Source organism: Pogoniulus pusillus, chromosome 27 (assembly GCF_015220805.1).
Source record: "Pogoniulus pusillus isolate bPogPus1 chromosome 27, bPogPus1.pri, whole genome shotgun sequence".
NCBI lineage: Eukaryota > Metazoa > Chordata > Aves > Piciformes > Lybiidae > Pogoniulus > Pogoniulus pusillus.
In genome coordinates, this window is record NC_087290.1 from 887179 (window position 1) to 913437 (window position 26259).

Genomic DNA, 26259 nt, shown 5'->3' on the forward strand with positions numbered 1-26259 from the left:
AATTAAAGCCTGAGCTGCCCAGTGAGTCCCTTTGTGAGAGCAGAGATGCTGTGCTGCAGTCCTGTCCCATCCCTGCAGAGCTCCCTGAGCAGGCTCTGGGCAGCTGCTGCGTGGTGTGCATGCAGGCTCTGGAGCTGCCCTGAGCTGTGCCAGGCTTTCACCAGCACAGCTGAAACCAGGGGCTGGGGTGAGCATTCAGTTGGTGCTGACGAGGGCCTCTGGGACCCTTACAGGCAAGAAGTTGCCTCTTGTGTTGAGCTGGAACCTCCTGTGCTGCAGCTCCCAGGGAGCAGTGAGCAGAGCCTGTCCCCCCCGCCTGACCCCCAGCCCTCAGACAGTTATAGAGATTGATTCCATCCCCTCTCAGTCTCCTCCTCTCCAGACTAAGCAGCCCCAGGTCCCTCAGCCTCTCCTCACCAGGCAGTGCTCCAGTCCCCTCATCATCCTCACAGCCCTCCACTGGACCCTCTCCAGCAGATCCCTGTCCCTCTTCAACTTGTCCTATCCCTGGGCACCACTGACAAGAGTCTGGCCCCATTCTCTTGCCCTCCACCCTCTATCTCTTTGTGAGCACTGAGCAGATCCCCTGTGGGGCTGCTCTTCTCCAGGCTCTACAGCCCCAGGGCTCTCAGCCTTCTCACAGAGGTTCAGGCAGAAGAGTTAGTGTGGCCACAGCCAGGCAGGGACTGCCTTACCTTTGCTTGTGTCCTTGTTTCCATGTCCCAGCAGAGCAGGCAGGTAATACAGACATCACCATTTCACAGCCAGTAGTCTAATTTCTCTCACTGCAATCTTCCAGTTAGGCTCAGGCCAGCACCCTGAGGCCCTTCCATGTCTGCTTCAGCTCCTTTATCCTTTGGCTTAGGCTGACTCAGCTGCACCTGTGTGCACCTCCCATGCTGCTGCCTGGGAAGGGCTGTGGCAAACAGAGTAGAGAGGAGCACTGCTGAGCTCAGACCAAGCACATGCCCTCTCTCCCATCTGCAGCTGCCATTTAGCAGCTACTGGTGAGACAGGATTGTTATTCCCAAAGGAATTAGTCTGTGAAGTGACTGTGGAAAACCATCTGACCTCTTTAGCCAGTGCTGAACTCAGAGCTACAGAACAGCCTGGATTTAAGACTCTTGGTAGGGATTGGTCTCTTCTGCCTGGATTCAGGTGATGGAAGAAGAGGAAATGGCCTAAAATTGTGCCAGGGAAGGGTTAGGTTGGAGATGAGGAAAAATGTCTTTGCTGCAGCTCCCAGTCAGGGGTTGGCACAGGCTGCCCACAGAGGTGGTGCACCTGCACCTGGGGGTGTTCAAGAACCTGTGGCCATGGCACTTAGGGACATGGTTTGGTGGCCATGGTGGTGCTGGTAGAAGCTTGAACTGGAGGATCTCAGAGAGCTTTTCCAACCCAAACAGTTCTGTGATCATCAGGTCCAATCATCAGCCTACCACTGACAGGTCCTTGACTGAACCATGTCCCTGAGCACCACAGCTACACAACTCTCAAATACCTCCAGGGATGGGGACTCCATCACCCCTCTGGGCAAACCAATGCCTTCAGTGAAGAAATTCTTCCTAATATCCAAGCTAAAGTACTCTTGGTGCAACTCCAGGCCATTGCCTCCTCCTCTGTCCCTTGTTACTTGGCTGAACTCATGCTGGATGAAGGCTCTGCTGTGCTTCTGGCCTTCAAGGAATTTATTGCCAGTGAAATGGGCAAAGAGCAAGAGAGAGCTCTGCATTGCTTTGCCACAGGCAGCCTCCCTGCTGGCTGTGTCCAAGCTCCAGCTCCTTCGTGTTCATCATCCACTTTCTGGCCATGCTCAGAGAAGGACTGCAGCAGGCTTGTGGCCTGCCCTTGCTCCCTGTCAGCCTGGTTCAGGAGCAGCTGCAGCAGCACTGTGCTCACAGTGACTCTGGTGTTTGCCATCTGGCTGAAGTCTTCTGCAGAGTTGCCATTTGAAGCAGCTGCAGCACGTCCCTGACCTCCTGCCTGCCTCTTTGCACCCCTTTTTGCTCCCTGAGTCCCAGCAGCTTCCCTAGGGCACAGGGACATGTTGGATCAGGGTGTGGGTGGCCCAGTGCTGCAGCCTGTGATGGAGTCCTGCTGTAGTCCTGGGACAAACAGACAGCTCAACCACAAACACAAAATGGCTTGGGTTGGAAGAGACCTCCAAAGCTCATCCAGAGAGCACAAAAGAGACCTCCAAAGCTCATCCAGTCCAACCTCCTGGTTGAACTGGTCAATATCTTACCCAGTCCTGTTCAATATCTTTATTGATGATCTAGATCAGGGGATTGAGTCCAGCATCAGTGAGTTTGCAGGTGACACCAAGCTAGGAGCAGCTGTGGAGCTGTTAGAGGATAGGAGAGCCCTGCAGGGGGACCTGGCCAGGCTGGATGGGTGGGCAGAGGCCAGTGGGATGAGACTGAACAAGGCCAAGTGCAGGGTGCTACAGTTCTGGACTCCTCAATTCAAGAGAGATGCTGTTGAGGTGCTGGAAGGTGTTTGGAGAAGGGCAGCAAGGCTGGGGAGGGGCCTGGAGCACAGCCCTGTGAGGAGAGACTGAGGGAGCTGGGGGGGTGCAGCCTGCAGCAGAGGAGGCTCAGGGCAGAGCTCATTGCTGTCTGCAGCTGCCTGCAGGGAGGCTGTAGCCAGGTGGGGTTGGGCTCTGCTGCTGGGCAGACAGGGCCAGAAGAAGGTGACAGAGGCTCAAGTTGTGCCAGGGCAGGTTGAGGCTGGATGTTAGGAGGAAGTTGTTGTCAGAGAAAGTGATTGGCACTGGAATGGGCTGCCCAGGGAGGTGGTGGAGTGGCCGTGCCTGGAGGTGTTGCAGCCAAGCCTGGCTGGGGCACTTAGTGCCATGGTCTGGTTGATTGGCCAGGGCTGGGTGCTGGGTTGGGCTGGGTGAGCCTGGAGCTCTCTTCCAACCTGCTTGATTCTGTGATTCTATGAGTCCTGCACTCAGCAGGGACATCCTCCACTAGAGAAGGTTGCCCACAGCCCTGTCCAGCCTCACCTTGAACATCCCCAGGGATGAGTCCTCAACCACCTCCTGTGAGCAACCTGTTTCAGTGTTCCAGCAGCCTCCTGGTGCAGAACTTGTTCCTCAGTAGCACCAAAGGGAAGTGCCTGCACATGGAATTCGGGCTCCTGCCTTCTAAATCTCCTTACACTTGCCTCCAATGCTGGTTCTGCCCAGGGCCACCAGGTGCATCAGGACCCAAAGGACCACCAGGACCAGTTGGAGTCCCAGGGTCACAGGTAAGTGCCTCAGCAGTGGGGGGAGCTGGGGGTTAGGTGTGAGACATCTTCTTGCTTCACAGAGAGAGTGGTTTATAAATCTCAGGGCTGATGTTCTGTTCCCTGTGAAAAGTTGCTGATTTTTAATCCCTTTTGTTTGATTGATTGTTTGTTTTTTCATCCTGAATTGTGATGAGAGTTGAACTGGTTGCACTTTGCAGCTTTTCCCTTAATCAGAGCATCTTTACTGTTGCTGTGTCAGAACACTTCACTGTGGCCTGTGCTGATGGAAAGGGTTTGACACAGGCTTTGCTAGCAGAGGGATAGAAACCTCTGCCTTTGCTCTGGAACACAGAGCATGAGCCAAAGGCATCACTGGGAATTCACCAACCCACCCAAGGGAATTTCAGCCTAGCTTCTGAGACACAGCACTTTCCAGGCAAGGAAAACAGCACAAATTCCAGCAGCTGGATGGAAAGGGTGTGGAGGGGGAAGGTCCTGATGCAGTGTGATCAGCTCCCTTGCAGTACTCAGATGGGTGGAGAGGAGTGAAGGTATAATGGAGAGTGAGCTGCCAAACTGCTCCAGATCGTGGCTGGCTGACACAGAGAGACTCCAGTCTGGGGAGGAACAGTACTTGGTGTGGAGGTGAGGCAAAGCCTGCTCTGGGCACTCAGGGTACAGCCCTTCTGACCTGCTGGCTCTGGAGCTGAGCACACAACCCAGCAGTGAAATGCTGTGTGCCCAGCACCACCTCTGCTCCCTGCTTTCCTGTTTCTCACCAGGGAGACCAGCCCGTGTGAGTCTGAGTCTCTGTACGGGCAGTGAAGCCCTCTCCAGGAGCACTTAGAATCACAGAATGGGTTGGAAGGGAACTCAAGACTCAGCCAGCTCCAAGCCCCTGCCATGGGCAGGGACACCTCCCACCAGCACAGCTTGCTCAAGGCCTCCTCCAGCCTGGCCTGGAACAGCCCCAGGGAGGGGGCAGCCACAGCCTCCCTGGGCAACCTGTGCCAGTCTCTCCCCACCCTCACTCTTTCTTCCTCCTCTCCCCTCTCACTCTCCCCTCTCCCAGCTCAAAGCCATTGTCCCTCCTCCTGGCACTCCCAGCCCTTGTCCCTTGTCCCTCCCCAGCAATCCTGGAGCCCCTTCAGGCACTGGAAGGCTGCTCTGAGGGCTGCCTGTAGCCTGGTTAAGCAGCTCAGCAGAGGGAAGTATCCTAGACCCTGGGAAGAGGTTTGGAATTGCTCAAAGTCACAGAGAGGAGATTGTGGCTCAGCCTGCCAGTCAGCTGGAAGCAGCAGTGGGCAGCAGGCTGGTGAAAGTTTGCCAGGGTGGCAGAATCATTTCAGTTGGTGAATGCTGTGGGGAAGGAGGAGACACTCCAGAGAGCAGGGAACCCAGCAGGAGGTTTGGTAGCAAAAGGGAGCTGTGGTTGGAGGTGACTGAGTGGAAGAGCTCCCAGAGCACAGACAGGCTCTGAGCTGCTGCAGGCTGCCTCTGCCCATGCAGCACACAACAGAAATCTGTTTCCTTGCCTTGCTGATAGCAGGGTTGTGGAATTTGGTGTTCCTGAGTGTCCTCATCCCAGCACACACCCAAAGGTGCTGCTGAGAGCTGTCAGACACTCAGCTTTGCTCATGCAGTGTGATTGCTGTGGAGCCAGGGCTGCTTGGTTGCTCTACCTTATTTGGCAGCCCCAGGTCACCTTCTGAACGAGACCTGAGTCTCTGAACCTCCTGTGGGCTCAGGGCAGACATAGCTAAGCTGGAGCCTGCAAGTTGCTCATGACCAAGAAGGAAAATGGTGTCCTGAGGGGCATTAAGAACAGTGTGGGCAGCAGGTTCAGAAAGGGTCTTGAGGGGGCTCTACTCTGCCCTAGTCAGGCCACATCTGCAGTGCTGGGTGCAGTTCTGGGCTCCCCAGCTGCAGAGAGCCAGGGAAGTGCTGGAGAGAGTCCAGGGCAGGCTGCAAAGCTGCTGAGGGGCCTGGAGCAGCACTGGGAGGAGCAAAGGCTGAGAGCCCTGGGGCTGAGAGCCTGCAGAAGAGCAGCCCCAGAGGGCATCTGAGCAATGCTCAGCAAGAGCTGAAGGAGCTGTAGGGGGCAAGAGGCTGGGGCCAGACTCTTGTCAGTGGTGCCCAGGGACAGAAGAAGGGGCAAAAGGCACAGACTGAACCCAGGAGGCTCCATGTGCAGAGGAGGAGCAAGTTGTTTGTGGTGAGGGTGCTGGAGCCTGGAGCAGGCTGCCCAGAGAGGCTGTGGAGTGTCCTTGTGTGGAGAGCTTCCAACTCCCCTGGCACTGTGCTGCTGGGCATTGTGCTGTGGGTGCCCTGCTGGAGCAGGGCTTGGCCTGGATGATCTCCAGGCATTCTTTCAGCTGTCTCTGAGCTGGGATCCTGTGGAGGTCCTGTCACTGCATGGCTTGCTGCTGAGCTGGTAGAGCTGACTGCTGGCAAGGACCAAGATGTTACTGGTGAGCACTGCTGCCTCCCAGCTGAAACTGGGAGAGTTCCCTTTGAACACTGATCCCCAATTCCTTGGGCCACATAAGCCAATGCTGAGGATCCTCACAGTGATGCCTTCAGATCCCATTTCCCTGGGCACTGAGATGGGGGTTTCTGGAGGCTGCTGACTTGAGTCATGGAGTGGTCTGTGTTGGAAGGGCCCTCTAAAGTCATCCAGTCCCACCCCCTCTGCAGTGACCAGGGGCATCCTCAGCTAGCTCAGGCTGCCCAGAGCCGTCACCAGTGCTCTGGAGCAGAGCAGTAGTCTCCTTTGCTGCAGGCTCCAAGGCAATGAACCAAAGCATTTGGAGGTGGGAAAAGTCATCCTGGGGAGCTGACAGTGGACATAAACAGACAGGATTGCTCTCTGCCTGTCTGGTTTAGAGCTGGGGCTGTGCTGGGTGGATAAGGGAGGAATTTGGGTTGGTTTCTGCAGAGCAGTTCAATTAGTGGGGGTCTGGAGCCCATGGCCTCCTCCTCCCTTGGTGGCTGCTTCATGGATTTATTCCACCCAGGGAGCAGAATTATCAGCAGGGATTGGGCTTCATTTGAGAGCTGTTTATGAGGGTGAGTGGAGAGCTTCAAAATAATTCCCACTGCACAATCCAATTAACTTTCAGGTATGTGTGCTTGCCCCTGCCACCCTCTGGGGGAGTTGTGAAGAGGGGGAAAGTAGTGGGGGACCTTGAAGTAACCATGGGATCTGTATGGTCCTCTCTTCTTGGTAACTGAGAGCAAGAACCACCCTATCAAAAGACCCACACAGGGGGTTTGAGAGGATTCCCTGCCTGTGGAAATGAGGTTGGAGTAGATGATCTCTAAAGTCTCTTCCAACCTAAGCCATTCTGTGATTCTGTGATGCTATGAAATATAATCAAATCAAGAATACAGGCTCTGTCCTGGGCTCTGTCCTGGGCTCATGCAGCCCAGAATGCAGCCATATCCTGGGCAGCAGGGCAGGAGAGGGGATTCTGCCCCTTGGCTCTGCTCTGCTGGGGCCTCACCTCCAATCCTGCCTGCAGTTCTGCTGTCTCCAGAAGAAGAAGGACTCAGAGCTGCTGGAGTGAGGCCAGAGGAGGCCACAAAGATGATCCAGATGCTGGAGCAGCTCTGCTGTGAGCACAGGCTGAGGGAGCTGGGGGTGTGCAGCCTGCAGAGGAGAAGGCTCCAGGGGGACCTTAGAGCTGCTGCCAGTGCCTGAAGGGAGCCTGCAGGAAGGCTGCAGAGACTTTTGCTGAGGGGGTCTGAGACAGGCCAAAGGGGAATGGTTTGGAGCTGAGGCAGAGCAGGGCTAGACTGGAGCGGGGGAAGTTGTTCAGTGTGAGGGTGGTGAGAGCCTGGCAGAGGCTGCCCAGGGAGGCTGTGGCTGCTCCTGCCTGGACGTGATCAAGGCCAGGTTGGATGAGGCTTTGGGCAGCTGAGTCTAGTTGAGAGGTATCCCTGCCCATGGTGGGGCTTGAGGGTAAGAGAGTGTGATGGTTTGGGGGTTACCCCGCCCCTCCCACACTTTGTATTTGCCCCAGCTAACTCAGACGGCCTCTGGGAATATAGATGAAGCAATTTATTTACAGCTAGCAGAATTTACAAGCAGCTATTTACAATATATACAGTTATATACAATGATAACAAAACCAAAAACAATAACGGGCAGAGTTCGGTAGGAGCCTCAGAAGCACAGGCAGGTACCCAAAATCAGAATGTTCCTAGCAAAAATGAAAACAAGTCAGGGTTGGCAGGCATCCCAGGAGGACAGGCAAATAATCCCACTAATGTTAATAATACTACTAGTGCTAGTAACGCTAGCCCAGTCAGTCCAAATCCTAATGACACCAGCTCAGCCAATTTGAACCCCCAGCCAGCAGACCAGAACCAAAATCCTGTTAAAAGCAAGGCAGATTTGAACTCACAAGCTCCAGGTCAGACCCCTAAAGATTCAAATCCTCCAGCAGACACATTCAAGTCTGTTGCTGCTCAGGCCCTTCTGGCACCTGCTAAAGCAAAAGCTAAGACAAAGAGTGGCTCGCAGGAGGATGTAAGAGAGGGGACCTCTGGTGATCAGCAGCAAGGAGAAGAGGAAGAGGAGGCAGTTAGTCTGCGAGACCTTGTAGATGTGCTGAGACAACAATACTCAAGTGAGAGGAGCGCTGTGAGGTTAGCTGCCAGGAGAGAGGATGGTTCCAATGAGTTTAGGAATGCTATGAGGAAGATTGTGTTAGGCCAGGCACCACCAGAACAACAGGAGGAAGAGGAGGAAGATGACATCCAAGGCTCCAAGGATCCACTCAGAGAGGTCAGGGAAGTTAGGAAGGAATACACAAGGGAATCAGGTGAGCCAATCCTAAGCTGGCTAGTGAGATGCCGTGGCATTGGTGCTAATGCTCTGCAGGTAGGAGACAAGTCTGCCAAGCAGCTGGGACCACTCACTAAGGAGAGTGGAGTGGACAAACACCTGGCAAGTCCTCTTGGTAGGGTTAGCTTGTGGACACGCCTTCTATTGGCTGTGGCTATGAGATATCCTTCCCGAGATGATTTGCCATGGGCTGCCAAGAAGTGGAACACCGTTGAGCAGGGAATTAAGCTTCTGAAGGAGTTTGCTGTGAAGGAAGTGCTTTATGGAGATCATGGCACTCATGAGCCTGACGATATTCCTTTGGGAACAGGTCTCATGAAGAAGCTTATTAAGCTTGCTCCTTCATCCTATGCTAACATCTTGGCCAGTAAGTTTCTAGCAAGGAGTGATAATGGAAGATCTTTCACTGTTGGTGAATTCACTGATCAGCTCAGGCAGATTGAGGACAGCTTGTCACATTCTGGTATAATCTGTGCCATAAAGACTATGACTACAGAGCTTAAAGATGGTTTTAAAGATACCATGAAAGAACTGAAGGAGGATCTCAAAAACATTACCAATCTGGTAAAGGATACCATTCCTGCATCATCTGAACGGGTGCATGTTTCTGCAGTCAGGAACAGACGCCCACCTCCTGCAAGGCAATTCCAGCCCAGGAGGAGACAAATTCCACCCAGACAGCAGCAATCACGTGCGTCACTGTGGATACTTCTGCGTGACACATACGGGGAGAACATGAACAAATGGGATGGTAAACCTACTTCAGCTCTTTCAAAGAGAGTCAGGGATCTGCAGAGTGGCAGAAACAGAGGCAGCAATGTCTTGGTAGCTCTGGGGTAGAGTGCTTGCCTGCCACGCAAGAGGTCCCAAGTTCGATTCCTGTCCAGACTCTGTGGCATTGTTTTGGTTATCCTTATCATTGTTTACGTTAGTGGCAGGAACATTGGCTGTGTTCCCAGCACTTGGAGAAGGAGGGGCAGAGGCTGGCAAGGGGGAAGCCGATGACTGTGTTCCCTTGTTTTGCTGTGAAAGAGACTGCTTCTGAGACACAGAATTTTTCCTAGCTCTTACAGAAGCTGGTTTTGAATTTTTCACCAATAATGCCAAAATTAATATGAATATTAAAATCATGAGGCAAATATTAAAAATTGTGAGAAGAAAAACAGTTTTACACGAGCATGTGCCTATACAAACAGTTGGAATTCCTGTCTTAGGCTGAATAACTCTCATTAGAGCCATATTTAAAGCAGAATTTCCATTGATTGTCACATTATTGACCAGAGCTCCTGTAATGTCCTTGGTAATATTCTCAGAGATATTAAAACCAGCATAACCAAGAATAAAATCACCCCAGCTCCAGAACATATCTGAAACCTTAGCTTTAGCCTTATTATAAGCCAGATCAATGAAATAAGCAACAATTTGACCTTTTATCCAATTAAATGTCAAGAAAACAAAACCAGACCAGAGCAATGCACCAACCAAATACAATAGCTGCTTGATTAGCTTCATCTTAATTCCCAGAGCTAATTTCCAGTCCCTCAAAAATATCTAGCCCCACGTTGGGCGCCAATTAAAAAATGTGATGGTTTGGGGGTTACCCCACCCCCCACACTTTTGAATTTGCCCCAGCTAACTCAGACAGACCCTGGGAATATAGATGAAGCAATTTATTTACAGCTAGCAGAATTTACAAGCAGCTATTTACAATATATACAGTTATATACAATTATATACAGAAATATACAAAGGATAAACAATATGAAAGCACAACTCCCCTCCCAGAAACCTGAGTCCCCAGGAGGGGCTCTCAAACCACCCCAACACCTCCCCCCGGCCCTCTCAACCTTACCCCAGTTCTCAGGAAGAAGAGAGGTGCAGCCAAGAGGTTAGGGAGCAAGGTTAGTAGGAGCAGGGTTAATGAGATGTGACCAGGTCTAAGGCAAAAGCAAGAGTGAAAACAAAATGGAGAAAAAGTCTTTCTTCTTCCCAGAGTTCTCAGCGTAACTGTGAGAGAAGTTGACATCAATTGTTTTCATTTCACTGCCTGTTATCTAGTTCTGTTACCAAAACATTCCAGCTTGCTTCAAACTAGCACAGAGAGAATGCAGCCCAGCTGTGGGTTGAGGGTAAAGGAGAATGCAGCCCAGTTGTGGGTTGAGGGTAAAGGAGAATGCAGCCCAGTTGTGGGTTGAGGGTAAAGGAGAATGCAGCCCAGTTGCTCAAGGGATGCAAGAGGTTTGCAGGATCAGTGATCTGCATTCACTACAGCAGCACAAAGGATGCAGAGAAGAGATTAATTCCTGCTTGTTTTTCATCTCTTCTAGGGCTTGCCAGGCCCTCCAGGACAACCTGGACCGAAAGGCTCCAAAGGAGACCGAGGAGAGAGGGTAAGGTTTAACCACACAGAGACACTCCTGGCAGTGCCTGGGGCCATGCCTCAGATGTTGCACACAGCTTCCAAGCTCTGTGGAACCACAGCCATGAGCACTTCTAGATGCTGAGTTTTGGGGCTTCTGCAAGAGCCAAGATGATGGTTGGCTGTAGGGTTGAGTTGCTTGCAAAGTCTGATGCTCCCTAAAGAGGTGCAGGTAGCAATTAAAGGCCTGTGGAGAGCAACTTTCTTCTGCCAGCTGAAGGTCTCAGTATGGCTATTTGGGATGCTCTGACTGAAGTCTTGCTCCTGTGACACAGAGGCAGTAGAAGCTCATCAGGCTTCTCCTGAAGTCATTCCCCAGCTCAGATGATGTTCTTCATATGCTCTGTGCTACACCTCAGTTCCTGAAGTGAGTTCCAGGAGTGAAGAACTGCCCTTAGAGAGAAGGGCTGCTGGGCTGCTGCTCCCGAAGTGGGGAAGTTTAGAAGCTATCAGGGAACGATGTAAGAAGGATGTGAAGGTGTTAGATAGCCAGGCCAGGGTTCAAGCAGCAGGAAGCACCATCTGGGCCTTCAGCTCCTTCTAGCCAGCCTCCTCTCCAGAAGGCCATGGGCTTTGGAGTCTCCTCTGAGAGACATTAGCAGGATAAAATCATCTGGCAGTGTAGGAGGTGGTGCAGGATCATTCAGCAGTTAGGTCTGCAGTCTGTAGCAGTGGGCACAGGTGGACTGAGCACCATTACTAAAAGAGCTAAGTGTGGAGCAGGGTGAAAGAAAGGAAGCTAACAGGAGAAATGCTGCCTGGCACCTTCAGAGGAAGGCCACCTGCAGTGCTGGCTGCACTGACACAGCTTTGTGCTACAGCTGTGGGAAACAAGTTCCCTTTTCTTCCCAGTGCCACTCCTGGTGTCACACAGGTGGAGGTGCTCACTTCCAGTCCAGCAGCCAGAGGGATGCCTGACAGAGAGAAGAGAGACAAAAGCAAACCGATGACCTCCAGTCAGATGGCTCCTCAAATTCATGAGATTAACCAGCAGCAGATGATGGGAGGGCTGTGACCTCTCTGCTGTCAGCCAGGCTGGCAGAGTTGGGGGTGTTCAGCCTGGAGAGAAGGCTCCAGGGAGACCTTCTGGTGGCCTTTCAGAACTTCGAGCTGATCAGAAAGCTGGGGACACTTTCTCTCAGGGCCTCTTGTGCCAGGCCAAGGGGGGATGGTTTGGACTGAAAGAGGGAGATTGAGAGTGGAGAGAAGGGAGAAATGTTTGGCACTGAGGGTGGTGAAACCCTGGCCCAGGTTGCCCAGAGAGGTGGGAACTGCCCCAGGGCTGGCACCAGTCTGTCATTCTGTGCATCTGTGTCCCTCTGCCCAGCCCGTGTGCAAGGAGAGCAAGCCGAGGTGACTTGTTCCCTTCTCTCCTGAGGCACTTCAAACCCAGGGCAGGGCATATCTGAGGATGCTTCTAAAACACTCTGCTTTATTTTGGCATCCTTCTGTGGTATTTTGGGTGCTTGGTCTCTGTTCTCAGGTAAGGGATCAGATGCAGCTCCCTGGAAGGCAGAGACCATTTCATGTGGCTATTAAAATTCTTTTACTAAGGACACTGAGAGAGTCATTGGGCACTGGAATGGGCTGCCTGGGGAGGTGGTGGAGTCGTCGTCCCTGGGGCAGTTCAAGGCAAGGTTGGATGTGGCACTTGGTGCCATGGTCTAGCCTTGGGCACTGTGGTAAAGGGTTGGACTTGATGATCTGTGAGGTCTCTTCCAACCTTGGTGATACTGTGATACTGTGATACTGTGACATGAACTGTTGAGGAGGATCCAGAGGAGACCACAAAGATGCTCAGAGGGCTGGAGGGTGTTCCTTGTGGGGACAGGCTGGGACAGTTGGGGCTCTTCAGCCTGGAGAAGAGAAGGCTCCAGGGAGAGCTTAGAGCTGCCTTCCAGTGCCTGAAAGGGCTCCAGGAGAGTTGGAGAGGGACTTCTAGTGAGGGCTGGGAGTGACAGGAGGAGGGACAATGGCTCTGAGTGAGGAGAGGGGAGACTGAGACTGAAGATGAGGAATAAACTCTTTCCAGTGAGGATGGGCAGACACTGGCACAGGCTGCCCAGGAGGCTGTGGCTGCCTCCTCCCTGTAAGTGTTCAAGGCCAGGCTGGATGAGGCCTTGAGAATCCCAGGCTGGTGGGAGGTGTCCTGCCCATGGCAGGGCTTGGCACTGGCTGAGCTTTGAGGTCCCTTCCAAGCCATCCCATGACCCTAAGCTCCCTTGTGCAGGCCTGTGCCAGCTGCTGCCTGCACTGACAGGCTGCAGAGCAGCGCTTTGCTGGGAGCAGAATGCAGCATCCTGAGAGCGCAGCCTCTGCTGCTGCGATTCCAGCCCCAGTTACCAGCTGCAGCTCAGCACATCAGGTGGAACTTCCAGTTAAAAACACCCAGGGGGCACAGGATATGGCAGTGGCAGGCTCCCACCCGGGAGAGTGACAAGGGCTCTGCTTCAGTGCTCCCTGCACCATTTTCCTATAGCTGCTGGTTGGACTCATAGAGTAGTCAGGGCTGGAAGGGACCTCAAGGGTCATCCAGTTCCAACCCCCCCTGCCACGGGCAGGGACACCTCACACTAGATCAGGGTGCTCAGAGCCACATCCAGCCTGGCCCTTAAAACCTCCAGGGATGAAGCTTCCACCACCTCCCTGGGCAACCTGTGCCAGTCTCAACACCCTCATGGTGGAGAGCTTCTTCCTAACATCCAGTCTGACTCTCCCCACTTCTACTGCTAGGACTGGAGCAGCTCTGAACCCAAAGCTTTGTGCCATGTCCTGTTTAGTACAGACAAACCCTTCAGACCTGGGCTTTGTTCCCCTCTTGCCAGGTGTCCAGAGCTACAGCTCTTCTCCTAGGCTTGGGACAAAAGAGGTTTTCTTTCCTCAGAACATCTTCCTAAACAGCAGAGGTGAATTCTGTTTCCTCTGCTGGGGTGGGAAGTGGAGCTGGTGGCTGTTCCTGGCAGAATTTCTGGAGGATGCTCTCTGTGCTTTGTGTCTTTTGTGAGCCTGCTGCTGAGTGCTGCTTTTGACAGCTCCAAGCTGCAGTTTGGGGTTTGGTGGATCTGGGTTGGAGCCAGCTCGCAGTGAGCAGAGGAGTGCAGCTGCGGAGGAGAGCAGAGGAGGGTTTGCAGTATCCATTGAGAGCTCAGGAACTGTTATTATGCATTCTTCCTGCTTCATCTCAGGCAGAACAGATGTAGATGAGACCTGAAGCAGGCTGAGCACATCCCCTGGGTGGCAGAGCTCAGGAGCAGCCTCTGCACAGCTTGCTCTGAAGCAGTGCTGGTGAGGGATGCACCACATCCTTCCCAGGCAGCCTGCAGAGGCACAGCTAGTGAGGACTGGGGTAAAAGCTCTCCTAACACCCAGCCTAAAGGTCCCTTTCACAGAATCACAGTGTCAGGGGTTGGAGGGGACTTGCAGAGCTCACTGAGTGCGCAAGGCCTCTGCCTGGTGGGTTCAGCATTTTTCATCAAGCAGACCAAGGTTTCCCAGGGAGCCTCAGGGCAGGGGAAGCAGCACCATGAAGCCAAACTGCCCAGGAGGTAGTTCTGTAAAGCAGACGTCAGGGCTTTAAGCACAGGCATGCCCCAGCTCACTGCTACCTTCTGAGCACACACAGAGCCTTAGGGGCTGGAAGGGACCTCTGGGGATCATCCAGTCCAGCCCCATGCTAGAGCAGGGCACCCAGGTCAGGGCACACAGGAACACATCCAGGTGGGCTTTGAATGTCTCCAGAGCAGGAGGCTCCACAGCCCCCCTGGGCAGCCTGCTCCAGGCTCCAGCACCCTCACACTGACAAAGTTTCCCCTCCTGTTCCCTGGCACCTCCTCTGCTCCAGCTTGCCCTCAGTGGTCCCTGTGCCATGCCTGTGCAGAGCCTGACTGTGTCCTCCCCACACTGCCCTGCACATGAGTGAGGCTTTAAGCTGGGAAGATGCTGCCCTGTTCCCCTGCACACAGTCAGCCTGTTCATGCATTTCCAGTGAGCTGCTGGCTCCTCTTGGTGCTTTTGCAGAGGCCTCCTCTCTCCTGTGCAGAATGCAGGCAGTTCCCTCTGAAGATGCTCACAGCACCTGCCAGGCTCAGCCCTTCTCCCAGCACCCATGGTGCAGAGACAGCTCTGTCCAGTGCCTGCACTGCACTGCTCTCCAGAGTGCAGCTTGTGGAGCTGCCCCAGGCCTGCTGCTTTCAGACAAAGCAATGTGCTGGACACAAAGCCAAAGCAGCTCTGCCTTGCTGGCAAACTCAAAAGCTGCTGCCAGCTGGGTAGCTTTTGGGGAACAATATTGAGTTTGTTTCTGTGTCTGTTTAGGGGAGAGGAGCCAGGGTAGAAAGGGCAGGGTCCTGGCCCTGGGCAGGAACAACCTCCTGCAGCAGGACAGCTGAGGGGGAACCTGCTGGAAAGCATCTGCAAGGAGAAGGAGCTGGGAGTGCTGGGGGACAGCAAGTGCCCATGGGGCAGCAAAGTGCCCAGGGAAGTGCTGGAGAGAGTCCAGGAGAGGCTGCAGAGCTGCTGAGGGGCCTGGAGCAGCTCTGGGAGGAGCAAAGGCTGAGAGCCCTGGGGCTGAGAGCCTGCAGGAGAGCAGCCCCAGAGGGCATCTGAGCAATGCTCAGCAAGAGCTGAAGGAGCTGTGGGGGTGAGAGGCTGGGGCCAGACTCTTGTCAGTGGTGCCCAGGAGAAGGGGCAGCAAGGGGCACAAAGTGGAGGAGGTTGGATGTGAAGAGGAGGAGGAGAAAGTTGTTTGTTGTGAGGGTGCTGGAGGCCTGAAGCAGGCTGCCCAGAGAGGCTGTGGAGTGTCCTTGTGTGGAGAGCTTCCAACCCCCCCTGGGCACTGTGCTGCTGGGCAAGCTGCTGTGGGTGGGCTTGGACTGGATGATCTCCAGGGGGTCCCTTCCAGGCTCACCACTCCGGGATCCTGTAAATATGTAGCTCTCCCACCAATGGATTTCTAGAGATGCTTTCAAATGTTGTCTCCTCTTCCCAAGTGTTCTCATGAAGCAATCTGTAGCTGCTCTCCTGGTCAGGGAGTCTGATTCAGGGGGAGAAGCCAGTACTGCAGAAGGAAAGAGAGGGGAGAAGGATGCTCAGTTTGATGGCATCTCACTGGCCCAAACCAGCAGCTACCATTCAGAAACACCAAATAACCCCCACTGATGACCAGGTGAAAATAGGAAAAGCAGGAAGAAGCCAACCCCAGAGCCAGCAGAGTGCTGGAGGTGTGCTCTGCTCAGCCCCTGCTGGGCTTAACTCAGGGGTGCGTGCAGCAGGACCAGAATGATCAGAGCACCTGGAAGTCCTGGGCTCTGCTTGCTGTCTGGGGTAGCATCAACCCATTAGGTTTGCCTGGAGAGAAGGATGTAACCTGCAGCCAAAGTCCTTCCTGCTGCAGTGCAGCTGCCTGCTGCAGAGCCCAGAGCACTGCTGAGTGCCTGTCTGAGAGGCTGCTGGGCTGAGTCTCTCTGAACAGAACCGAATTGCTCCAAGGTGTGAGGAGGTTTGGAGCTGACACTTGACAGATGACCCTGGCCCCCTTTAGTTGTCTCCAAGTGATGATGTCAAGGGAGAGGAAGAGTTCTCTCCCCGTTATGCCAAGGGTTAGGCTTTCCATTAAGCCACCTGAACCCCAGCAGTGAGAGCTCTGCTGTGTCCCTGTCAACGTAACTGTCTCCTACTGACTCTGCCTTTATTTCCCACAGGGGCAAGCAGGTCTGCCTGGAGAGAGGGGCATTAAGGGATCTCCTGTAAGTGATGGACTCGTGGGTATCTGCAAGACTCAGCTGGTGCTTCCCTGGCACCTTAAATATCTGCTGGCTGGGCTGCAGCTGGTTCAAGCAGCTCACCTGGGTGCAACACTTAGGTCAGCTGCCTCCAGCATTTGTTCAGCCTCCCCTTAACTAATTGCTCTGCAAATGGCCTTCCTGCGCACACAGCATGGTGCTGAGATGCCATGGTTGAGAAGGTGCCATGGCAAGATGGAGATGAGCTTTGATTGCAGATCCCCTCCCTGCACCATGAGGTTCCTGGGCACTCTTAAACAACCCAAAGCTGCTTTCAACTCCCTCTTGCACCTTGAGATGTGCCAAGTTGAGCTGGAAACCCTTTTATGAGATTAAAAGATGCCTGCAGATGATTTCTTGGCAGTGCAACGGGAGGTGTCTGCACTGGCACCCATGGCTGGGTGCCAGCAGAGGCGAGGGTTGGCTGACGGTGAGCTGGTGCAGCAAGGCAGTGCCTTTTGGCCTGCAGCATCCAGAGAGGCCCAGGTCTTCTGGGAGGTTTCTCTCCTCTCCCTTAATTCCACATCAATCCAACATTTCACAGGATTCACACCCTCTTTTCTTCAGCCCTTCCTCCCATACCCACCCTTTGAAGCTATCTCAGGGATAGCTGATGGCCATTCCATCCTCTTCACTCTGCTAACTCTTGCCCCTGGTGGTGCTTAGAACCACAGAAAGGGCATTTAGTCCTGGTAATCCCAGAATGGGCTGGGTTGGAAGGGAGCTCCAAAGCTCATCCAGTCCAACCCCCCTGCACTCAGCCAGGGGCATCCTCAGCTAGATCAGGTCGCCCAGAGCCCTGTCAAGCCTCACCCTGAATATCTCCAGGGATGGAACCTCAACCACCTCCCTGGGTAACAGGTTCCAGTGTTCCAGCAGCCTCCTGCTGCAGACATCCAATCTCAATCTGCTCTGCTCTCATATCAAACCACTGCCCTCATCCTGTCCCTAAAGGCCTCTGCAAACAGTCCCTCTGCAGCCTGCTTGGAGCCCCTTCAGGCACTGTCAGGCTGCTGTTAGGTCTCCCTGAAGCCTTCTCCAGGCTGAACACCCCCAGCTCCCTCAGCCTGTGCTTACAGCAGAGATGTTCCAGCCCTCTGATTATTTTCGTGGCCTCCTCTGGACCCTCTGCAGCAGGTCCATGTCCTTCCTGTGCTGAGAGCTCCAGACCTGGGCTCAGTATTCCAGTACTTGGCAGAGCAGAGGGGCAGGACCCTCTCTCTCCAACTCTGGCCACACTGCTTTTGCTGCAGCCCAGGCTGCCCTTGGCCTTCTGGGCTGCAAGCTCACACTGCCTGCTCACATCCAGCTTCTTGTCCACATCCCTTCTTTGAGAAGTGCATGAACCTCGTGGTCAGGGGAAGCAGCAGGCCAAGGGTCACAGCACACAGGCAGCTTTGTTCAGGAGAAGCTTGGTGAGCATCCTTAGAGGCAGAAGGTGGTGTGACCAGTTAATGAGGGCAGAAGGGAGGATCTAATCCAGATCAAAGCTGAGCATGTGCACGGTCAGAGGGGAGCTGTGTTTCTACCTCAGGGTGAGACAGAAGCATTGCTCCTCGAGATCCTTATGAGGTCCCACAGCCATGCTGTGGGTCCAGGGCATGGCAGCCAGCCCCTGCTGCAGCTTGGCTGCTCCTGCACAGCTTCGCCGGCGCTAGAAATGGTGATGGCCTCCTGGGAAGCACAGAGGTCAGGAGAGCACTCTGGCTCTTGGTGTGAGGTGCCAGAGAATCAGCTGGTTCCCTGCTGGTGAAAGGCTTCTGCCTTTGATCTGCTCCTCCTTGCAGGGAAGGGATGCAGCAGCTCCTGGACAAGGTCCTCAGTCACATGGAACAAATGCCTCTCTCTTGTCTGTCCTAGGGTGAACCGGGCAGGAAGGGTGAGGAAGGCGACAAAGGCGCTGATGTAAGCACGTTGCTTTGCTTGCCCTTCCTTTCTCTCTCCTTGCTGTGCTTCAACCACGCTCCCTGGGGCAGGCTGCTCCAGGACATGGCCCCTGCCCAGTCAGAGGGGCAGAGCAAGGCACGAACTGAGCCTTGGGTTTGGCCTCAGTGAGTGCTAGCAGGCCTAGTCTGAGCCTTCCTTGTCAGCTCCCTTCTCACCATGCTCTCTGGACACTTCCTCAGGCCCCAGGGCTTCTTCTCCACACATGGATCTGCTACAGGGTAGGTGTCCCTGCCTATGGCTGGGGGTTGGAACTGGACCATCTTTGAGGCCCCTTCCAACCAAAGTGCTCTATGATTCTATGTGTTCCCCTCCCACATGGTCAAAGACAGCTCTCAGAAGAGATCAAACTGCTTGTGTGGAGATTTGGAGTCAGGGTCAGAAAGTGGGTTGGGTTGGAAGGAACTTTAAAGATCACAGGCTCACAGGATATTAGGAACTGGAAGGGACCCAAGGAGGTCACCCAGTCCAACCCCTGCCAGAGCAGGACCACACAATCCAGCTCAGGGCACACAGGAACACATCCAGACAGGCCTGGAAAGACTCCACAGGAGACTCCACAGCCTCTCTGGGCAGCCTGTGCCAGGGCTCCTGGACCCTTCCAGGCAAGAAGTTCCTGCTTGTGTTGAGCTGGAACCTCCTGTGCTGCAGCTTCCATCCATTGCTCCCAAGGTGCAGTAAGCAGAGTCCCCACCCCGACCCCAGCCCTCAGATGCTTATAAACATGGATTGGATCATCACATTCCAATCCCACTGACACACAGTTCCACCTGCTCCAAGTCCCATGAAACCACACCTTGAGCTCTTCCAGGGGTGGGACATCTGCAGCTCCCCTAGGAAGCCTGACCCAGAGCCTCACCACTCTCATGATGAAGATCTTCCTCAAGTATCTGCTCTCCCACCCCAAATCCCCACACCCAAGGCAGTGGGGGCAACAAGCTACGGGCTGAGTATGCCTGACAGCATGTGGCCAGCTTCAGCCAGCTTGTGGCCCAGCTGGGGGCTCTGACAAGCAGCATGAAGCCCAGCCAGCATACAAGGGTGTACCAGGAAGGGAAAGCCCAGGAACCTCACTGCTCTTCAGATGTCATAGCAGCACAGAATAGCTTAGGTTGGAAGGGACCTCAGAGCTCAGCCAGTTCCAACCCCCAGCCATAGGCAGGGACACCTCCCACTAGAACAGGTCACTCAGCCTGATCCTTAGCACCTACAGGGAGGTTGTGGGGCACAGAATCACAGGATATGATCTTTGATCAAAGATCAGTTGGGTGATTCTGTGCTGCACTACCTCCCTGGGCAACCTGTGCCAGTGTCTCACCACCCTCACTGCAAACAACTTCTTCCTAACATCCACTTTCAGTCTCCCCTTTGCCACTTCAAATCCATTCCTCCTCATCCTGTCATGACAAGACCTTGCCAATAGTCCTTCCCCAGCCCTCCTCTAGGCCCCTTCAGATCCTGGAAGGCTACTCCAAGGTCTCCTTGATGCCTTCTCAAAACCTTTCTTCCCCAGGTGGCTCAGCCTAGCTGTTAACATAAACTGAATCATAGAATCATAGAAACAACCAGGTTGGAAGAGACCTCCAAGCTCATCCAGTCCAACCTAGCACCCAGCCCTAGCCAGGCTTTTCTTGAACACCTCCAGGGACGGTGCCTCCACCACCTCCCTGGGCAGCCCATTCCAATGCCAATCACTCTCTCTGGGAAGAACTTCCTCCTAACATCCAGCCTATACTTCCCCTGGCACATGATAAAGGCTTGATAGGAATATCTGACCTGGGTTTGGCCCTCTGCAGAAGCAGGAGGCTTGGCTCTGGGTCAGAGGCTCTGCAAACACAGGCTACAACTGTGGAGTTTGTCTTCCTGCATTCCTCCTCAGCCCCTGCAGCCTGTCACAGTATCACCACATCCCAGCATGGTTGGGTTGGAAGGTCCCTTAAAGCTCCATCTCGTTCCAGCCTGCCTTTAGCATCTGCCCTGTTCCGCTTGGCGGCGTGGGGGCAGCGTCGTGAGCAGGAAGCCTCCTGTGCAGCACCTACCCATGCTGGTTCTCTTTTCTTTCCTGCAGGGGGAGGGTGTCCAGCAGCTGCGAGAAGCCCTGAAGATCCTGGCTGAGAGGGTGTTAATTCTCGAGCACATGATAGGGATCCACGGTAAGCGGCGCTGGGCTTGGCTCTCTGCAGGCACCTGCTTGAAGGCTGGGGCTGCTCCCAGGCTCCTCAACTCTGCCTACTGTCTGCTTAAGCTGACTTTTCAAAACCAGGTACCCCACAGGACTTAGAGTCACGGAATAATGAAGGTTGGAAAAGACCTCTGAGATCAAGTCCAACTCAACCCAACACCCCCATGGCCACTGAACTGAGTCCTCAGCAGCCATGGCCAGATGTTTTGTGACCACCTCCAGGCACGAGGACTCCACCACCTCCCTGGGCAGCCTGTGCCAATCCCTGACCACTCTTGCAGCGAAGGAATTCTTTCTCATCTCCAACCTAACCCTGCCCTGACACAACTTGAGGCTGTTTCCTCTCATCCTGTCTCTAGTTACTTGACAGGACACTTAGAGGCGTTGAGCACCCAGAGCTTCCAGCAGCTGCTCTCCTTACTCTGGCTTTACAGTAGCAGGAGCAATGATCCCCACAACAAGTCAGAAAGCCAAGTCACAAGCAGCAGCAGCTCAAGCCACATGGCAGAGGGCATCTCCCACCTGCCCAAGTTGCTGCTGATTGAAGGCCCAGGTCGTTTAGTCCTGTTAATCACAATGGTCTGGGTTGGAAGAGACCTCCAAAGCCCATCCAGTCCAACCCCCTCTGCACTCAGCAGGGACATCCTCCACTAGAGCAGGTGGCCCAGAGCCCTGCCAAGCCTCACCTTGAATATCTTCAGGGCTGGGGCCTCAGCCACCTCCCTGGGCAGCCTGCTGAAGTGTTCCAGCAACCTCATGGTGCAGAACTTGTTCCTCATATCCAATCTAAAAGTGTCTTAACAGTGTCTTCCAAGTGGCTTTCACACCACTGAGGCTCTTGCCTTGTTTATCCTACAGAGAAAGCCCAAAGTGTGCTGCAGCTTCCCTGAGCCCCTGAGTCCTTGTGACCTGAGCTTGCAGAAAAGTCCTTTGCACAAGCAGACTGGAGGAAGGTCTCACAGAATGCTTTCTGTTGAGGCTGTGGCCATCACTGTTGGTGCAATGCGTGGGGTTGGAAGGGACCTGTGGGGATCATCCAGTCCAAGCCCCTGCTCCAGCAGAGCATCCTCTGCCGCTCAGGAACGAGCAGGGCAGGAGCAGCCTGCAGCCAGCACAGTCCTCTTCAGCCTGCTGGAGCCAGGGCAGTGAGCAGGGGAGAGAGCAAAGGATGGAAGTGTAACTCTGTGGAGGGTTGGTGTTTCCTACAGAGAATCACCAGTCCCAGAACCCAGCAGGGGGGCCTGGAAGGGATCCGTTTGTCCCATTGGACTGTTGGTCCAATGCATAGGGTTGGGAGGGACCTCTGGGGATCATCCAGTCCAAGCCCCTGCTCAAGCAGGGCACCCACAGCACAATGCCCAGCAGCACAGTGCCAGGGGGATTGGAAGCTCTCCACACAAGGACGCTCCACAGCCTCTCTGGGCAGCCTGCTCCAGGCCTCCAGCACCCTCACAACAAACAACTTTCTCCTCCTCTTCACATCCAACCTCCTGGCTTCCAGTTTGCACCCCTGCCCCTTGCCCTGTCCCCTTAGCTAGAGTATAGGCTTGTGCAGTTGTGACAGATCAGGCTTCTCCAACTGGAGTACTTGAGGAGCCATTGTCTCACAGCTCAGAAGTTGCTGTGCCAGTTTCTCTCCTTGCAGAAAGACAAGTGGCAAACCTGTTCTCCTGTGCTGTTTAATTCCAGTTTAGCTCTTCTCTCCCAGCCTGTGAGCAGCAAGCCTGTTCCCTGGCAGCCAGATGAGTTTTTCTTTAACCAGATCCCATAGCACTTTTCTGTCTTAGCCTCTCCCTGCCACAGGACACTTAGGTCCTGGCCCTAAAGCAAACTGCTGGCTCTCCCCTCGGACTGACATCCACTCTCATGGGGACGTGGCCTTTGGGTAGTGATTTAGCCTATGCAGATGCCAAGCAGCTGAAACCTCCAGCAGCTCCCCAGCAAGGGACATCTCTTCCCATGCACTCAGGCAGCACCTCCCAGAGCTCACAGGCTCCTGCTGCTGCCAGCACAGTTCTAAAGGGAAAATGCCAGTGGGCACTTTCAGAGGCAAAACAGTGTCAGTGAGTGGTGCTCAGTTCCAGAAGCAACAGCTCAGGCTTTTTGGGAAACCATGAATCATGACCCCATGATTTAACCACAGCCACCCTGACCTTACCTCTGCATTGAGCTGAGTTTGCTTCCTGTTTTCCCTGGAATTTATACACCAAGGGCAGAGAAGTTTTTATGCTGCTTTGCTTTGAGGTGCTGGAGGTAGCAAGAAGATCACACACAGAATCACAGCCCCATGCAGGCTGGCACAGCCCCTCAGCATCAACAAGTCCAACCCAGAACCCTGCTCTACAAGAGTCACCTTAAACCACAGCCCCAAGCACCACAGCCAAACCACCCTGAAACACAGCCAGGCTGGGTCACTCCACCACCTCCCTGGGCAGCTCATTCCACTCCCTGACCACTCTCTCCAGGAAAAACTTGCTCCTAATGTCCAATCTGAACCTCCCCAGGCTCAGCTTGAGGCCATTCCCCCTTGTTCTGTCTGCAGTTCCCTCTGAGCAGAGCCCAGCAGCAGCCTCTGCACAATGTCCCTTCAGGTAACTGCAGACAGCAGTGAGCTCTGCCCTCAGCCTGCTCTGTTTCACACTACCCATCCCCAGCTCCCTCAGTCACTCATAAGATTTATTCTCCAGGCCCTTCCCAGCTTCGCTGCCCTCCTCTGGACCCATTCCCCAGCTGATCCTGGCAGCCATCCCTACCCAGCCAGTATGTTCTCAAGGCGAGAGCAGAAGGGGAACCCATCCACAAGCACCGTGCAGAGCGTTCAGCATCACAGAGTCATAAAGTTACTGCAGTTGGAAAAGCCCTCTGAGAGCATCCGGTCCAGCACCACCATGGCCACTAAACCATGTCCCCAAGTGCCATGGGCACACAGCTCCAAGTCACCCAGCTGCAGGGCTGTGGTTGTGTTCCCACTGTGGGTGCTGGGTCTAGGGCTGGCTCCGGGCATCCTGGACCCACGTGGAGATGCTGCTCCCATGCTCTCCTTGTCCCGAGGTTTCCAAAGCCACAGCCAAGCAACAAGGCAAAACAGAGCAGCAAACAAACCTCTCCTCTGCAGCAGGAGGGCACTTGGAACTGCTCTGGCAGCGTTTGCTTCCAGCCAATGCAGAGCGAATGCTGCAGCAGCCAAAGGCTCACTGGAAACAGAAGTGCTGCTTCGTGGGAGCAAAGCAGGGCTGCAGGGCTGGCTCCTGAGGCTGGGCTCTCGGCAGGGCAGCAGGCAAATGTCCACCTCTGAAGGCAGAAGGAAGAAGAAACCTTTTTACTGTGGGAACAGTTAGACATTGGAATAATCACAGACTCCCAGAACGGAGGAGCAGGAAGGGACCTCCAGAGGTCATCCAGTCCAGCCCCCCTCCCAGAGCAGCGTCACCCTGGGCCGGGCACATAGGAACCTGGAGCAGGCTGTGGATGGAGTCTACCTGGACTGCAGCAAGGCCTTTGACACTGCCTACCATAGCAAACTCCTGGTCAAGCTGGCAGCTCGTAGCTTGGACAGGGGCACTCTGTGCTGGGTTAAGAACTGACTGGAGGGCAGGACACAGAGAGTGGTGGTGAATGGTGCCACATCCAGCTGGCAGCTGTCACTAGTGGTGTGCCCCAGGGATCAGTGCTGGGCCCAGACATGTTTAATACCTTCATTGATGGTCTGGGTGAGGGGATTTTGTCCAGCATCGGTGAGTTTGCAGATGACACCAAGTTGGCAGCAAGTGTGGATTTGTTAGAGGGCAGGAAGACGACCTGGACAGGCTGCACAGATGGGCACAGTCCAAGGGCATGAGATTGAACAAGGCCAAATGCAGGGTTCTGCACTTCGGCCACAATAACCCCAAGCAGCACTACAGGCTGGGGACTGAGTGGCTGAGAGCAGCCAGGCAGAGAGGGAGCTGGGGGTGCTGGCAGAGAGGAGCTGCAGAGGAGGCAGCAGTGCCCAGGTGGGCAGCAGAGCCAATGGCATCCTGGGCTGGCTCAGGAGCAGTGTGGGCAGCAGGACAAGGGAGGTTCTTGTGCCCCTGTGCTCAGCACTGCTCAGGCCACCCCTGGAGTGCTGTGTCCAGTTCTGGGCTCCTCCATTGCAGAGAGATGTTGAGGTGCTGGAAGGTGTTTGGAGAAGGGCAGCAAGGCTGGGGAGGGGCCTGGAGCACAGCCCTGTGAGGAGAGGCTGAGGGAGCTGGGGGGGTGCAGCCTGCAGCAGAGGAGGCTCAGGGCAGAGCTCATTGCTGCCTGCAGCTGCCTGCAGGGAGGCTGTAGCCAGGTGGGGTTGGGCTCTGCTGCTGGGCAGCCAGGGCCAGAAGAAGGGGACACAGCCTGGAGCTGTGCCAGGGCAGGTCTAGACTGGGTGTTAGGAGGAAGTTGTTGTCATATAGAGTGATTGGCACTGGAATGGGCTGCCCAGGGAGGTGGTGCAGTCCCCATCCCTGCAGGTGTGCAAGAGGAGGCTGCATGAGGCACTTGGTGCCAGGGTTGGTTAATTAGCAGGGTTAGGTGACAGGTTGGACTCGGTGATCTCAGAGGTCTTTTCCAACCTGCTTAATTCTGCGATGCTCTGATTCTGTGGTTCTGTGATCCTGTGAACACATCTCAACGAGTCTTGAAAGTCTCTGGAGAAGGAGACTCCACAACCTCCACAGCCTGCTCCAGGTCTCCAGCTCCCTGACAGCAAAGAAGCTTCTCCTTATGTTTCCCTCTCCCAAGGGCAGCAGTGGATTCCCCTGCCTTAGGCAATTTGAAACCTCAGCTTGGCAGGGTGCTGGTCCAGCTCCTTGCAACTCTACTGTTACCTAGAAAAGTTTGACCAGATGATCCTTGAGGTCCCTTCCAGCCTGGTATTCTGTGACTGGCTGAAGAAACCAGGGCATTAACAATGAGCTAGCATCTGCTGCTGGGAAAATCAAGAGTGGTTGTGCTCAAATCTACTTAGCTTTGCAGAGCAGGAGGCTGTGCAGGAGGAGGTGTGTGTGCTGCCACCAGCATGCTGGGAGCATGGACAGCTAAGATTTCTTCCCAGCTTTGTTGCCAAGTTGGCTGTGGTCTAGGGTGGATCAAGCCCCTCACTCAAACTCCTTTACACTCTTTTATGAGTAGTAAAGTGTTACTTAAACCCTCAGCAGCATCACTTTGCAGCTTCTCCTTGGCCTCACCCTGCAATAGCAGCAGTCTGTGGGCAGGGCTGAGCAGCAAGTGTCTAATCAACAAAAGAGCAGAGCTTTGGAACTGCAATTACAGATGGGAGCAGGACCTGCTGGCCCAGGGGCAGTAAGAGACCTGCCACAGAGTTCAGACAGAGCAGGGGGAAGACATGAGGGTGGTGAAGGGACTTGAATATCTCTCCTGTGAAGTGAGGCTGAGAGCCCTGGGGCTGTTCACTCTGCAGAGGAGAAGGCTGAGAGGGATCTGAGCAATGTCTATCAATAGCTGAGGGCTGGGGGGCAGGAAGGAAGGGACAGGGACAGCCTCTGCTCACCTGTGCTCTGGGACAGGACATGGGCAAGGGATGGAAACTGCAGCACAGGAAGTTCCACCTCAAGAGGAGGAAGAACTTCTTGACTGTGAGGGTCCCAGAGCCTGGCACAGGCTGCCCAGAGAGGCTGTGGAGTCTCCTTCTCTGGAGCCCTTCCAGCTCTGTCTGGATGTGTTCCTGTGTGACCTGCACTGCATTCTCTGGTGCTGCTCTGACAGGGGTTGGACTGGAAGCTCTTCAGAGGTCCCTTCCAGCCCCTGACATCCTGTGAGCCTGTGAACATCTATCAGTATCTGAGGGGTGGGTGTCAGGAAGAAGGTGCCAGGC

General features: G+C 54.4%; 1 protein-coding gene across 7 annotated transcripts in view; it reads left to right on the plus strand.

Moving 5' to 3' along the window:
* Window positions 1–26259, plus strand: part of COL26A1 (collagen type XXVI alpha 1 chain) — a 260234-nt gene that overhangs the window by 232030 nt on the left and 1945 nt on the right. For 3 of the 7 annotated variants that reach the window (XM_064166240.1, XM_064166241.1, XM_064166242.1), the window contains exons 10-14: window positions 3194–3255; window positions 10417–10479; window positions 16208–16252; window positions 18149–18193; window positions 20301–20385. In XM_064166240.1, coding sequence (XP_064022310.1) covers window positions 3194–3255; window positions 10417–10479; window positions 16208–16252; window positions 18149–18193; window positions 20301–20385 — 300 coding nt within the window. Of the gene's footprint in view, window positions 1–3193; window positions 3256–10416; window positions 10480–11360; window positions 11554–16207; window positions 16253–18148; window positions 18194–20300; window positions 20386–26259 lie in introns of those variants that run through there. The other 4 variants (XM_064166243.1, XM_064166244.1, XM_064166245.1 and 1 more) reach the window with 4 other exon arrangements.